The sequence below is a fragment of the Phyllobates terribilis genome, unplaced genomic scaffold, assembly GCF_046119375.1.
Source record: "Phyllobates terribilis strain yellow unplaced genomic scaffold, ASM4611937v1 Scaffold_7__3_contigs__length_470593459, whole genome shotgun sequence".
Classification (NCBI taxonomy): Eukaryota; Metazoa; Chordata; class Amphibia; order Anura; family Dendrobatidae; genus Phyllobates; species Phyllobates terribilis.
Window position 1 is genome coordinate 389,421,569 of NW_027362767.1, and position 16,505 is coordinate 389,438,073.

General features: G+C 44.5%; 1 protein-coding gene across 1 annotated transcript in view; it reads right to left on the reverse strand.

Moving 5' to 3' along the window:
* Positions 1-333: 333 nt before the first annotated feature.
* Positions 334-16,505, reverse strand: part of LOC141153249 (cytochrome P450 2H2-like) — a 36,669-nt gene continuing 20,497 nt past the window's right edge. The window contains exons 3-9 of the mRNA XM_073637952.1: positions 15,766-15,915; positions 12,458-12,618; positions 12,197-12,373; positions 11,000-11,141; positions 2,434-2,621; positions 2,138-2,279; positions 334-753 (exon numbers count right to left, since the gene is read on the reverse strand). Of these exons, the coding sequence (XP_073494053.1) occupies positions 572-753; positions 2,138-2,279; positions 2,434-2,621; positions 11,000-11,141; positions 12,197-12,373; positions 12,458-12,618; positions 15,766-15,915 (1,142 nt within the window). The 3' untranslated portion in view covers positions 334-571. The remainder of the gene's footprint in view (positions 754-2,137; positions 2,280-2,433; positions 2,622-10,999; positions 11,142-12,196; positions 12,374-12,457; positions 12,619-15,765; positions 15,916-16,505) is intronic.

A 16,505-nucleotide genomic window follows, 5' to 3' on the forward strand; every position in this document is an offset into this window, starting at 1 on the left:
AGGCTTTTTGTCAAGAAGAATGGGCAGCTTTACCATCTGACCAAAATAGAGAACCTCATCCACAACTACCACAAAAGACTTGAAGCTGTCATTGATGTTACAGGGTGCAATACACAGTATTAAGAACTGGGGTATGTGAACTTTTCATCAGAGTAATTTGGATGTTTTTGGTTGTCATTAAGATTTAAAAAGAGAAAACACATTAGTTTGACAATAAATTGCTTCACCCAACCAATAACCATGAGTAGAGAAAAAGATTTTTTGTTCTAATTCATATTCTCTGAAACAAGGCCAAGAAAGCAACAATTCTGCCAGGTTATGCAAACTTTTGATCACAACTGTATGTTCAAACAGATTTCCAGGTCTTCTATCTATCACTATCAGCAGTTTTCCAGAGTGAAACCTATTGATTGATTCCCTCGAATAGTTTTTTTTAGTTTTAAATCATCACCAAATCAACTATTGACAAATAACTTTAGCTTCCAAATATTTAATTCTTGTAAAAGTCCAAATTTCAACCTTATAAATGCTGAAAGCAGAAATAAATGCAATAACAATTGTGTGAAATGAATCAACGTGGGATGAAAGCCAACTGGTAATAACGAGGAAAATTTCCAAATCCACTCATTAATGGTGTTAAGTCTATTTCTGCTACGTCCACAGGTGACCGGAGGCTGAAATTCTGTAAAATAGTTGTGAAAAACAAAAAAAGCTCCATTCTTGCCAGGCCTTCTCCAAGACATATCCGTTTTCCTGGAGAATAAATAAATATTTGAGTAAACCAACCCTGAGTATTCTGTCTCCCAAACATTACAAGTTTTAGATCTCTTTCTAATGCAGCAGTGCCAAAGATCAATGGATATCAGGGACGAGACTTGGGTTAGCCAGAGTAGACAGTAGTCTAGGGTGCAATGTTCTGCCTTTTTTACTAATTAGTGTTTCACGCCAAGAGAAAGAGGAGGAGAGCACCTCATTTTACTGCTGGAGGTTGTAGTGGGTCATTTTCTAAGTTTTGAGTTAGACACATTGGAACAAAAGCTTCTTTAGGAGAATTATATAATTTTAGATAAAATGAATTAGTTTTAGCCAAAAATTGCAATTGTTTCTCACACTTCACTAAATATAAATTCTATATGATGCATTAAAATGAAACAATGGGATTTATTATACGGTGGAATTTTGGTCATGGGATTATTTTATCACTAAGTAATTTTAACACTAGTCATACTAATATAAAAGTCACTTTTAAGTACCATCATCCAGACTTGTAATCGCATGGTAATAAAAATGCAAGTTTCACAAGATGAATTGGAGAATGTTAAAAAATGGTATAAAAAAATTTACTTTTAAAGAAAGATATTCATATTAGTGTAGTAAGTTTTTTATAACAATTTATCAGATTTAAGAATTCTTCACCAATATTACTTTAGTAGCTGAGTAACACCAGGGGTTGTGTCTCTTGGTTGCTTGAGATTTATTTAATTTATTTACCAGTTTTCGACTTGATCATGAGCTATGGCGATTTGATGGATGAACTTTCTGTAGGAAGATCATTATTGTGCAAGCCTAGATAGGTCCACCAGGGTCTTCTCTGTTATCTTGATAGTGTCAAGCCATTGGGTTACTGGTCTTCCTCTTCGGCCTGTCCCTTCCATTCTTTTGACCATGATATCCTACTCCAGTGATTGCTGTCTTCATATGATGTGTCCAAAGTAGGCAATTCAAAGCTTGAGGATCCTTGCTTCGAGTGACATGTCTGGCTTGATTTGTTCTAAAATTGATTAGTTTGTTCTTCTTGCCATCCACGGTATTGATAACAAACATCCTTCTCCAGCACCAGATTTCGAAGATGTCACTTCTTTTTCTGTCTTGTTTCTTTATCATTCAGGTTTTGCATTAATATGTTACCACAGAAAAGACCAAACTATGTACCAGACATGTCTTTGTTGCCAGTGAAATGTTCCTTGATTTGATGACCTTGTCCAGTGATTACTTTGCTAGTTTGAACATAGCTATTCTCCTTGAGATACTTTAAATCTACCCTAAATTAATAGTCCAACCTCAAAAACTTTAAAGTTCATGATGATCAATTCTAGCCTTACCATTGTTGCTTAATCCTGTAATATCATGCACTTACCTGATGAGAATGGCATGAATCCATCCTTCCGAATGAACTTGCCGTTATCATCCAAGAAATGTCCCGGATTGAACTGATTTGGATATTTAAACTGTTTCGGATCTCGTAGAACAGAACTGAGCATTGGGTAGATGGTTGTACCCTAGAAATAACAATCTGGTTACATAAATAGTAATTACTGCAACCATCTATTCATTTCTATTTAATATCATTAGACTATTGAGATGTATCATAGTTATTACTTTTACACATCTATGAGCTTCTATCACTGAGCACAGAGAACAGCACCATTTTACCTGTGGAATAAGAAAATCTCTAAACTTTAGGTCTCGGATTACTTTATGTGGGATTCCCATTGGTATGAGGTCAATGTATCTTTGAATTTCATGGATTACCGCATCCATGTAGGGCATATGAGGTCGATCCTCTGTACATGGAGCCCTGTTCCTTCCAATCACTTTGTCAATCTCTTGATGGATGCGTTCTGTAGAGATAGAAGTAAATTGGGGTATAAACTTAAGAGATTACTTGAAATAATAAAGACCATGGCAACCTTCATCTTGAGTCACACTTCCAGTAGGGACATTGGTTAGGTCATCAATTGTAGTAAATTGTAGTAATTGTATTAAAGTGCCCCAGTTTTTGCTGACTGAATTACTTTTATTGTACAAGCTTGTGTGAATTTTGAGACTATCAACCAGTGCATTTCAATATGTGCAACAGATATGAGAAAACAGGCTGCTGGCTGCCAATTTTCTACTGTGTAAAAGGCCATCAAAATGTTGAAAAAAAATAAAAATCCTATATCCACCTCTCTGGCCCCTTTTTGTCACACACATCTGGTCCTCAAGGCATCTTCAGATCATCTGCGCTTGCACTGAAATCCCCAGCTGTCTAACGATTGGAGGGTTCTGTGCAAGCATGCGAAAGGTCACAGAATTATGATGTTATGGCATGTGCAATGACATTGCATGCATGTGTGGCACCCCAGGGGTCCAGTAGCCACAGTGTAGTTGCCTACCTCACAAGGAGTGATGCTATGCCTGGAACAAGGAGGGGTCCCCTAATCAGGTTTATCAGCATACAACACTTTCCTGGCCCCAGACTAGAAAGGGAAGCTCCTCCCCTTAGCAACTGGAATCTAGAGGCGGGGTTAGTAAGAGTGAGTTGAGAGGAGTTGAAGACAGGACAGCGATGAGGAAGGACCTGGGGAAGGGAGCTGTGTACAAACTCGCCCCGGAGGAGAGAAGCGCAGAAGAACCGGACACCGGAGTCCGAGGTTGTGGGGCACTGAAGGCCCAGCAGCAGAATCCGGAGGGCAGGAGACTGATGGTCTCCTGGCCCCATCAGACGATCGGCGACACAGGAGCACCACAGGGCCCACCACAGGGCCCAGCGACATTTAATGAAGGCCCGAGCTGCCTGCCATACGGGTGAGGAAAAGACGTTTTACTCAGGGACGAGGGCCACAGCATAGCTTCAATCAGCAGGGCCAAAGAGATTAGCACAGAGGGAAGGCCTACAACTCCACCTGGAGAGGTGGATCCCCAACTTGCTTCCAGGCCGCCCGGACCTCTACCACCAGCTAGTACCCGTGCCCCAGGGTGCTTAACAAACCGCAAGTAAAGATAAGAGAAAACCGCCATTAAGCTATGGACTGGTCATTATCTGAGCCATCACCTGCACTACACCGCACCAACAACATCTACCTCATAGCATCACTATACACTGCCCCAGAGCTTAGCTCTGCCTGTGGAGAGCTGAACCAACTCTGCAGCATCACCATCAGCTCCAGGGGATCTACACCACAGTGGCGGCCTCATATAGCCGCATACCACAAGTGGCGTCACAAACATTATCTCTATAAAAACTTTATTCCCCTTTTACTTTTTCTTCACGGACCGGGTCACTGCCACTGTCAAATCCCCCAGCATCGACTGGCCCAGCTACCGAGTACCCCATGGCCCAGGGGGCGCATCATACTTGGTGTCACAAACAGGATTCGAAGCCCGGTACAACCGGGTACTGTGTACCATAGACTTTGCAGAACTGTGTCATCACGTCATTTGCCGTCAGCGGAGGGGAAGTAGGAGGCCCCGATCCGGAACTGCTGGGTAAGCGATCCCTCTCGCCTGCAGAGCAGCATACTGGTATGTCAGCAGAAACCCAGGACCTGGCTGAGGTTCACTAGGGGGGAGGAAGATGCCCAACCTGGGAGAGGATTCAGCCTCGGGCGTGGCCGCTGCCACTGTAATGCCGTTATCCATGCCGTATATACCGGGGGCAGGGTGGTTGCCCCAGTACTCAGGGGAGTCGCACACCGTGAGCGACTTTGGGGAGAGACTGCACAGTTTGTTCAAAGTGTACCCCCTGAGGAGCAGAAAGTCAGCATCTTCATAGGTCAGCTAATCGGTGCAGCCCAAAGAGAGGTGAAGTTCTGGCCGGACAGGGACAAAAGCACTGTTAAGAAAATACTGGCCCGGTTGAAGGATACCTTTGACACCCCCACAGCAGCAGAGATTAAAATGAAGTTCTACGGGTGCAAATAAAGGGTGCAGGACAGTGTAGGGGACTATACTCTAAACCTGCAGTAGGCACTGTGGGCTATTAAACAGGTCGACCCTGACAGTGTGCGAGACGAGGACAGATTGCTAACTGAGCAGTTTATTGAGGGGCTCCTGTCTAACGCTCACCGGACACAGCTGCGCATTATGGCTCTGTAAAACCCTGATCTGGACTTTGTGCAAATTAAAGACCAGGCCATCCGGGTGCTGCGAGAATCAACCCCAAGTGGCACTGCACCCCTCCGGCACCCAGCTATCACATACCACCAGGAGGTGGTGTCCTTTTCCCTGGCACCTGTGGAGGCTAACGCGCAGACCCTAGATAATGACCCCTCTGCAGACCTACACCTTCAGGTCCAGGAACTGACCAAAATTGTGGCTACGCTAAGCAAAACCCTGCAGGCCATGCAAGTGTCTCCAAAGGAAAGAATCCAGCTGTCTTCCAGTCCAGATGATGTCCCGTGGCGACGGCAGAGAATTCTACCAACCAGAGGGAGAAACAGCGATCGCTATGACCAGAATGGACAACCCATCTGCCGCCACCTCGGCGGGGCACCTCGCAAGATTCTGCGATTTAAAACGAGCAACCCCTGGGGCAGAGGGCCAACCCCTAGGAGTAAGACAACCAGGCCCACAAAGCTGGTGAGACAAGTACATGGGAGGACGAACGGTCCTACCTGTCGTGCTTGATGGCATCCCGATGAGCGCGGTACTGGACACTGGTTCCCAGGTGACAACGATGCCATATATCCTTTTCAAACAATACTGGACTGATTCAGACATTACCCGCAGTCCAGATGAACATATTAACATTTTTGCCAGCAATGGTCAACCCTTGCCTCAGGTGGGGTATAAAGAGGTCACCATAAAGGTTGACAAGTAGAATTGCTATCACAAGGAATGAATATTATTGATATTGATCTCTGAGAAAGTCATCCTATGATAACTATAAGCACCAATGTGATAGAGAATTGTCTTGGGGAAATTATTGTTTTGGTGCAACAGGTCGCAGAGACTGCCAGTTCCAGTCAGCAGTGAGTTCTGCAGAAGGAGATCAGAGCCCTGATGCAAAGACAGCAGGTAGAGCTGTCTGGAGGAGAAGTCGGCAGTTTCAGAATGAGTGATCCATTCCCCATTACAATGCTCCCTAGGAGTGAAATGTTAATATGGTGTCGGGCAGCAATATGTCTCAGGGGTCAAGATTATCAGTCCCTTGTAGAACCCGTGTACTCTGAGAGTAGGACCACCATCTTGACAGCCAGGGTGGTAGTCGATGTCCGCAAGGGGAGAGTACCGATATGCATCCTGAATTGTGGGGAGAAAGAGGTCCATTTACCCCGGTATGCCACCCTTGCTAAGCTGTTCACTGTCAGTAACAACGTAATAAAGGCAGTGGAACCCTTGCCTCCATCCAAACAGGCGGAGGATAATGGCTCCAAGGGGCGGGTGGAGGATTGTTGTCAGAAGCTACAAGTAGGCAATGACACCACCCCTTTGCACCAAAAGCATGGGGTGTACCGGGTGGTCCAAGAATATGAGTGAGTCTTTAGCAAACATCCACTAGACTTTGGGCAGGTAAAAGGGGTCCAACATTATATCCCCAAAGGAGATCATTCACCCATTAAAGAAAGGTACCGGCCTGTACCCCCAGCTCACTATCAATGTGCCAAAGGAATGTTATGGGAGATGAAGGAGGCTGGGGTGATCAGAGATAATTGTAGCCCCTGGGCAACTCCATTAGCTCTTGTTAGAAAGAAAGATGGTACAATGAGGATGTGTGTCGATTATAGGCAGATTAACCGCTTTACACATAAGGACGCCTACCCATTACCCAGAATTGAGGAATAATTAGCTGCACTGAGATCTGCTAAATATTTCTCCACTTTAGATCTCTCCAGTGGGTATTGGCAGGTTCCCGTGGCAGAGGCGGACAGAGAGAAGACCACGTTTACAACACCAATGGCTTTCCAGAGGTTAATGGAGTGTTGCCTAGGACACAAAAACTTCAAAACCGTCTTGCTGTACTTAGACAACGTAATCGTATACTCAAAGACATATGAAGACCACCTGGAGCACCTGGCCAAGGTGTTCGAAGCCCTATCTGGTTATGGCCTGAAGGTAAAGCCGTCCAAGTACCACCTGTTGAAGCCCAAGGTGCATTACCTAGGTAATGAGGTAAGCGCCGAAGGTGTAGCACCAGACCCTGAAAAAGTCACCGTGATCAAGGACTGGCCAAGACCCTCCACTATCAAAGAAGTGTGGCAGTTCGTCAGGCTGGTAGGCTATTACAGGAGATTCATCAAGGGTTTCACTAAGATAGTGGCACCCATGCAGGACCTCTTAGTAGGCAAGTCCAAGAAGGCCAAGAACCCGAATCCTCCTTTCAAGTGGAGTAAAACAGAAGAATCCTTCACTCGACTGAATGTGGCTCTTATGGGAGACGAAGTCCTGGCCTACCCCGACTATGGCAAACCCTTTATACTCCATACGGATGCCAGCAACGTGGGATTGGGAGCGGTGCTGTCCCAGGTACAGCAGGGCAGAGAGAGATTGATTGCCTACACCACCAGTAAGCTTCGCCCCACGGAAAGGAACCCTGACAACTATAGTTCCTTTAAGTTGGAGTTTTTAGCCATAGTCTGGGCTGTAACAGAGTGCTTCAATCACTACCTCGCCTTCTCCAGATTTACAGTCTTCATGGACAACAATCCACTGATGCACCTGGAGACTGCGAAGCTTGGTGCCCTAGAACAACAATGGATGGCTCGACTGTCCAACTACGAGTTTACCATCAAGTATCGAGCGGGGCATAAAAACGCTAATGCTGATGCGCTGTCCTGGATGCCCAACTTGCCAGACGGGGGAGAAGACCCGGAAGAGCTGGAGGAGATAGAGCTACCGGCTTTCCATTGTCATGGGATGACCCAGTGCTCTGCCAACAGAAAGGCCACGTTTAACCCATTGCCCCACCATGGATAGGCAGAGATGCAAGATAGCAACCCGGCTGTCCACCTAGTAAATGAGTTGCTGACACAAGCTGACTCGCACCCTGGTCCCGATGCTCCACAGGAGACCCAACAGTTGTGGAAGGAGAAGGGCAAGCTGTTCATCTACGAGGGACAGCTGTGTCGGAGAAGTATCAACTCCCGGACACACAAACTGGTCTGGCAGGTGGTAGTCCCTAGGCGGGATGCGCCAATGGTCTTAGAAGCGTACCACGATGGTGCAGGACACTTCAGGTGGAAGAAGTTGGAAGCCTTGCTATGTGAGCGATTCTACTGGGCTGGCATGAGGATAGCGATCGAGAGATGGTGTCGAGAATGTGGTCCATGCAACCTGAGACGGAAAGACTGCGATAGCCAGAGGGCTTCCCTGCAGCCCGTAATCACCAAACAACCACTTGAACTGGTAGCCTTGGGCCATGTGAAGCTAGCCCCAAGTCGGTCAGGCTATGTCTACGCTCTCATCATAGTAGACCACTACTCCTGGTTCCTGGTAGTAGTGCCAGTGAAGGATCAGATGGCTACAACGGCAGCCAAAGCATTTCAACAACACTTTTGTCGCCCGCACAGTTACCCTGAACGAGTGCTTACCGAACAAGTCCCAGCCTTTGAAGCAGAAGTGTTTCAGAAATTCTGTAACTTGTACAGCTGCAAGAAAATAAGGACGACGCCATATCATCCCCAGACCAAAGGGTTATGCGAGAAAATGAACTAGGTGGTAATAGACCGGTTGAAAACATTGCCCCTTGAAGAGCGTAGCCTGTGGCCAGAGAATTTACCAGATTTGGTGGACCTATATAACCACATCCCAAGGAACTCCAAGAAATGTACACCAGCCTACCTGATGAAAGCAAGACCTGGCAAGTTACCCATCGACTTAGACATGGGAGCTTTAACACCTGAGATGACATCACCAGATGCAGATTGGGATACGGAGCAGCAGCAACAATACCGCAAGGTGCAAGAATGTGTAGAGAGAAGTTTGTCCCAGGCAAGACAGAGGAAGGAGAAAACTCATAATCAGCACGCGTCTGCAGTACAGTTGAGAACAGGTACTCAAAAGGAAGAGACGAGTTCATAAATTAGATGATCAGTGGGAGGTTGAGCCATACACCATCTTACCTTCAAATTTCGACAACACCAAGGTATGCCTCATCAGTAAAGGTGGAGGAGAGACTTCAGCGGCAGTCTCAAGAAACCACCTGAAAGTATGCCCTGATCAGTTGAGACACAAAGAGGAAGACCAAAACAGCCCCCAGCACACCGAAAAGGTGGAAGAGACGATTCAAACCATCCTTGGAGAATTTCCCCTGTCTTGGACGCAGGTGAACCAAGCAATCATGGTACCTGTCCTGACCTTTCCACAAGTAGCTTAACTGGAAGCTGCAGAGACCCTAGAACAGCTGAGAGACCAGGCAGCACCAGCAGCAGATGCCACAACCGCAGTGGAACAAGTGAATCTACCCCTTGCTAGCGGTGAATTTGTCATACCCATGGTGAGACAAAGAGTTCGTAGAAGACTACCAAGCCTACCGGTGTTACCTCAGACTAACCGTAGTGTAGTCCACACTGAGCCCACCACACCAGCGGTAGACACTAGAGACCCAGGTAGGTCATTGGTAACAAATGTACTGCGTAGATCAACCTGTTATTACCATAGGTCAGCTCCCTGCTCATTATAGGGACTAAAAAGTGATAAAATAATAGTATATGTTATATAGTTGTAACCGTTAAATAATCCTGAGTGTATATAGTTATTAAATTTATGGACAAATGGACCACAGGACTAAGTGTGGTCAGGACAATGTTGAATAAAGTTAAGTGTTGGCCTTGAAAATAAACCGCAGGTGTGGCCGAAATCAGGCCCACCGACAGAGTGCCCTGAAGCCACGCCCAGGGACGATACACAAAGTGGGTTGAGGCGGTTCCCACCACCCAAGCTTCAGTTATCAGGAAAAAGACAATTCCCGGATAGTTGCATAAAGACTAAGCGCCGCAATGACTGCTACCAATTTTTGTTGGGTTTTTGTGATTTTTGCCTTTTGAGACTTTGTAAATTGTTTGTAATGTGAATTGTTATTTTTGTTAATTGTTAATTCTAAAGGTGTCCTCAGTCCCGGAATACTGAATTTAACTAGGGGGAATGTGGCACCCCAGGGGTCCAGTTGCCACAGTGGCATTGCCTCCCTCACAAGGAATGATGCCATGCCTGGTAGCAAGGAGGGGTCCCCTTATCAGGTTTACCAGCATACAACACTTTCCTGGCTCCAGACCAGAAAGGGGAGCTCCCCCCCTTAGCAACTGAAATCTGGAGGCGGAGTTAGTAAGAGTAAGTTGAGAGGAGTTGAAGACAGGACAGCGACAAGGAAGGACCTGGGGAAGGGAGCTGTGTACAAGCTCGCCCCAGAGGAGAGAAGCGCAGAAGAACCGGACACCGGAGTCCAAGGTTGTGCGGCACTGAAGGCCCAGCGGGAGAATCCGGAGATCAGGAGACTGCAAGTCTCCTGGCCCCATCAGACGCCTGGTGACAAAGCAGCACCATAGGGCCAAGCACCGCCACGTGGGAGCGACACTTAAGGAAGGCCCGAGCAGCCTGCCATACGGGTGAGGAAAAGACGTTTTACTCAGGAATGAGGGCCGCTGCATAGCTTTAAGCAGCAGGGCCAAAGAGATTAGCGCAGAAGGAAGGCCTACAACTCCACCTGGAGGGATGGATCCCCAACTTGCTTCTAGGCCGCCTGGACCTCTACCACCAGGCAGTACCCGTGCCCCAGGCTGCTTAACAAACCGCAAGTAAAGATAAGAGGAAACCGCCATTAAGCTGTGGACTGGTCATTATCAGCGCCATCACCTGCACTACACCGCACCAACAACATATACCTCATAGCATCACTATACACTGCCCCGGAGCTTAGCTCTGCCTGTGGAGAGCTGAACCAGCTCTGCTGCGTCACCATCAGCTCCAGGGGATCTGCACCGCAGCGGCGGCCCCATATAGCCGCATACTACAGGTGGCGTCACGAACATTATCTCTATAAAAACTTTATTCCCCTTTTACTTTTCCCCTTTTATTGACCGCCCTGGGTCACGGACCAGGTCACTGCCACTGTGAGATCCCCCAGCATCCACAGGCCCAGCTACCGAGTACCCCACGGCCCAGGGGGCACCTCACATGCTCAATACTCCCCTATATTCGATCAAAAACAGAAGTCCCGTCCCAGCCTGAAAGTTCTGGGGATTTCAGCGCAAGCTTTCTGCTTATCTATATGGATTAGAATTTTAAGAACTTTACTAACCTTCAACATCTGGATGCTTGAGAAGAATCATCAATCCATAACGCAGTGTTGTGCTGACAGTTTCTGTCCCAGCGCCAAACAAATCAAATGTGGTATTGACAATGCCTTCCATGTGAAACTCAGTATCAGGTATACCTTTTTCCTGTGGACATAAATATAAACATGAAATGATAGATGCCTGCAGAAACTATTGCTTGAGAAATATAATCTGTTAGAGAGCCCACACATATTAGATAAAACTTGAACGAAATGGCCAAATTTGACCATGAGTAATGATCGTGGGCTGATTCAGTGAAACGGATGATCGTTCGTTTCATCCGACATCTACCCAACGAATGTTTGTCATCATTCAAAACATAGGTGTTGGATTTTTTTAGGTAATGATCCACACTGGAGACATCATCTGTAAAAAAATATCCAATATTGGCCAATGTGGTCTGTGAAGTGTTTACAGCCATTGACAAATGATTGTTCAATCAACCAACTAACTATTAGTCATCGGCCCATTTTAATCTAATATTTATGGAGGCGTTTATTAGACTATACAATCAATTTTCCTGTGTGATCCTGCCCTATTAGAAATAGCCCCATGCAATCAGGCGCATAGCTCAAAGTTGCCGAACATCCAGAAATTCGTGGTCAAGCCCTTAAAATAGGCCCTTTTTTTCCCTGTCTGTAAAAATAAAGATGCGTCTGTAATTTTGTTGAAGATGGAGAAATTTGTTCGGATTATTATGACTGTAATTATCAATTACAGGTTACTGTGAATGCAGCTAATATCATATTAGATTTATGGTCTGTAGACAAGAATCACATATGATCTTAATGGTTTAATATGGATTTCCCATGTTGAATATCTGTGATTTTTGGTACGTGGTGCAAAAAAAAATAAAATAAAGTTTGCAACTGTGGCGTAGCCAATATATGGTTTAGACCCAGTAATGTGCCCAAATTGTTGGGCACCAAACATTATTTATAGAAATCTCTATATTACCTAAATCATGTAAGACAATATCAAGGCTTTATTCTGCATTATCCTGGACAACACTTTATATCAATATCTTGGTCATGGATAGGTGACTTCTTGGTGCTCTTTCCCCACCTCCCACATAAACAAATTTGTATCCAGGACTTGGTCCATGTGCACCTCCAGTCCTGTCCTACCTACCGTATATACAATCTATGTAACAACCTTACCTGTTCCATCTTAATAAGGAAGCAGTCAATAAAATCCCGAGGATCGTTGAGATCTAAAGTTTCCTTATGCATTTTCACACATTTTGCAATAACTTCCTGAATACCATCAATGGCATTGAAAAGTTTATGATGAGGCCCGGGCATCTTTCCTACAACTTTTGGATAGACATTGTACATCTGAAAGAAATTGATGCAGGTAAAATATAGCAGGTAACACTTTGCATTAATATATTTCAGGATTGGAAGCAAATCCTTCCTTACCTGTCCCCAAACGGAGCTAAAACCTTTAAAAACTTCATTTAGGAAACCCAAAAGCTTCAGAAATTCTTTGTCCTCATATTCAAATCGATCTCCAAAAACCACTGAACAGATGACATTAGAGACCGCTTTGGCAAAATAGAATGTCGGATCCAATGGTTGGGCTGTTACGGGAGAAGAGGCAACTATATTTAGGACATTATTTTGTTCTAGTTTGTGAGGACTTGCAGCAGGGTGTGTGATGGCTGCTATGAACAACAGTTACAATACAGAATGGTAAAAAAAATATTCCAGTCTGAAGAAAATGATGGAGTTAAGGTTCCTCTTCTAGAAAATAGGTAGAAGCATGAGAGTTATGTGCCCATGTAGCAGATTTGATGCAGAGCGTTTTTGCCTCTCACTGGCAGAAAAAAACGCATGCAGATTTACATGCGTTTTTTCTGCCAGAGAGAAGCGTTTTTTCAGCATTTTTACATGCGTTTTCGCATGTATTTTTCCAAGCAGTTTTTCAAGCGATTTTGAGCATCACTTGGAAAAGTGCTTGACAAGTTGGTCACACAATATAAATCCATGCAACCGGCATGGATTTATAATGTGTGAACAACTGATGCTTTAAAGGCAGCATCTATAGTAAAAAAAAGAGAATTAAAACGCTAAAAATAAAAAAAAAACCTGTATACTTACCTGTCCAGTCTCCTCCAGTCTGCTCCCGGCCGCGTCCTGTCTGCTCCCTGCTCCTCCAGTCTACTCCCTGCCGCATCCGCAGTGTACTGTCAGGACCTGCGGTGACGTCATTTAGTCAGCTGATTGTCACGCGTCCATCACCTGACCGCCGACATCAGCGGTCGCGTGACCATCAGGAGACTAAATGACGTCACCACAGGTCCTGACAGTACACGGCGGGACGCCAAGGAGAGAGGACAAGGCCAGGAGCAGACCGGGGGGGCCGGAGAGGTGAATATACAGGTTTTGTTTATTTTTAACTTTTTATTTCTTTTGTTCACCGTGTGGTGGCCGGGAGGAAGAGAAGTTGTAGTCTTCTTTTCATCTCGGGTACCACACGAACCGTGATTACGTGGCCATTGAATTTAATTGAAATGCAGCAAATCCACATATACAGTACAGACCAAATGTTTGGACACACCTTCTCATTTAAAGATTTTTCTGTATTTTCATGACTATGAAAATTGTACATTCACACTGAAGGCATCAAAACTATGAGTTAAAACATGTGGAATTATATACTTAACAAAAAAGTGTGAAACAACTGAAAATATGTCTTATATTCTAGGTTCTTCGAAGTAGCCACCTTTTGCTTTGATGACTGCTTTGCACACTCTTGGCATTCTTTTGATGAGCTTCAGGAGGTAGTCACCAGAAATGGTCTTCACTTCACAGGTGTGCCCTGTCAGGTTTAATAAGTGGGATTTCCTGCCTTATAAATGGGTTTGGGACCATCAGATGTGTTGTGCAGAAGTCTGGTGGATACACAGCTGATAGTCCTACTGAATAGACTGTTAGAATTTGTATTATTGTAAGAAAAAAGCAGCTAAGCAAAGAAAAACGAGCGGCCATCATTACTTTAAGAAATGAAGGTCAGTCCGAAAAATTGGGCAAATTTTGAAAGTGTCCCCAAGTGCAGTTGAAAAAACCATCAAGCGCTACAAAGAAACTGGCTCACATGAGGACCGCCCCACGAAAGGAAGACCAAGTGCCACCTCTGCTTCTGAGGATAAGTTTATCCGAGTCACCAGCCTCAGAAATCGCAGGTTAACAGCAGCTCAGATTAGAGACCAGGTCAATGCCACACAGAGTTCTAGTAGCAGACACATCTCTGCAACAACTGTTAAGAGGAGAATTTGTGCAGCAGGCCTTCATGGTAAAATAGCTGCTCGGAAACCAAAGCTAAGGACAGGCAACAAGCAGAAGAGACTTGTTTGGGCTAAAGAACACAAGGAATGGACATTAGACCAGTGGAAATCTGTGCTTTGGTCTGATGAGTCCAAATTTGAGATCTTTGGTTCCAACCACCGTGTCTTTGTGCGACGCAGGTAAGGTGAACGGATGGACATGCCTGGTTCCCACCGTGAAGCATGGAGGAGGAGGTGTGATGGTGTGGGGGTGCTTTGCTGGTGACACTGTTGGGGATTAATTCAAAATTGAAGGCATACTGAACCAGCATGGCTACCACAGCATCTTGCAGAGGCATGCTATTCCATCCGGTTTGCGTTTAGTTGGACCATCATTTATTTTTCAACAGGACAATGACCCCAAACACACCTCCAGGCTGTGTAAGGGCTATTTGACCAAGGAGGAGAGTGATGGGGTGCCACGCCAGATGACCTGGCCTCCACAGTCACCAGATCTGAACCCAATCGAGATGGTTTGGGGTGAGCTGGAACGCAGAGTGAAGACAAAAGGGCCAACAAGTGCTAAGCATCTCTGGGAACTCCTTCAAGATTGTTGGAAGACCATTTCCGGTGACTACATCTTGAAGCTCATCAAGAGAATGCCAAGAGTGTGTAAAGCAGTCATCAAAGCAAAAGGTGGCTACTTTGAAGAACCTAGAATTTAAGACATATTTTCAGTTGTTTCACAGTTTTTTGTTAAGTATATAATTCCACATGTGTTAATTCATAGTTTTGATGCCTTCAGTGTGAATGTACAATTTTCATAGTCAAGAAAATACAGAAAAATCTTTAAATGAGAAGGTGTGTCCAAACTTTTGGTCTGTACTGTACCTGCGGGTTTGCTGCATTTCAATGTTCCTCCATGGCCGCAAATTTGCAGCTTGATCGCGGTAGAAATTGTCATGCTGCGTTTTGCAACGCAATACGAATCCGGCACAGCACATCCGAATTCACATTGCTTTCCAAGGCAGACTGTTTTACAAGCATTTTCGCAGAGTTTTCACAGCCATAAAAACACCGCAAAAACGCTACAACAACGCTACGTGGGCACATGGCCTTAGATGCCCAGAGTGTTATCTCTGTGCATAGTGTCGTTATCTTACCTTATCTGGGTCCCCAGCATTAAAACTTAAATGTCAACTCACCCACCCTCTAACTATGATAAGATGACTCTGCTCATTCTGTCCCAGTCTACACAGCAAATCTGATATGGAAGCTATAGAAAATAGTGTGTCGCAGATTATTAAATTTGCTTTAGTAGAGAATCTGGAAACTATTTCAAGTTTTTTTCACTTGGATATTCATATAAAAATATAAATACTTATTAACATATATTTATTATAGAACACTTTTCTTCTAAGAATATATTTTTAGTGGTGTATATTTTGATGCTGTTCTCACCTTTGCTCTTTCGAAATTCTTCTGTAAGGAATTGTGCCTCTTCTTGAATCCTCTGTTCAATGCTTCTTTTACCCATTCCAAAGTTCCTTAATGTCATCAGAGAGAAGCGGCGTAACTGTCTCCAGCGCTCACCATTACTGGCTACCACCCCTGAAAAAGTACATAGAATAACTTGTAGCATTATCAATGACTTACGGAAACTGTAAGAAAGCAATAAAAGAGGATTCCCCACCCTAAATATTTCATAGCAGCTCTGGGGTCTCTGACAATATGTTTCTGTATCTGGGCGACATTAGGAGCTGGGCTTGTTTGCTATTTTCCATGATACCAGTAGACCTGAATGAACAGATCCATTAATTCTCAGCCTAAATATTGTCTCCTAGTGCCATGGTGAAAAGGAGCTTTATGTTTTTCCCTGACATTTATAGCATATTTTGTTTATATGCAAGAATTTGAAAACCCTTATTTAAGTGTAATATGTCCTCAGAAAAGTAAATATTGTTTAAATTAGAATATCCAATATATATTTTTTACCATATCACAATATCTATTAAAAAATTAAATTAGAAATTTTGCAATTTTCACATTTGCCACTTTGGATATTTCTGTTGTTTCAGGAAATTCACATGAACATTAGCAGCAATATAATCACTTAGACCATATCACTTGTATTGAAGCATCTGATGAGCATGTGCAAAGGTTTTTGTGGAGGGAAGGGAAGCAGGAAAGATGTAATATCG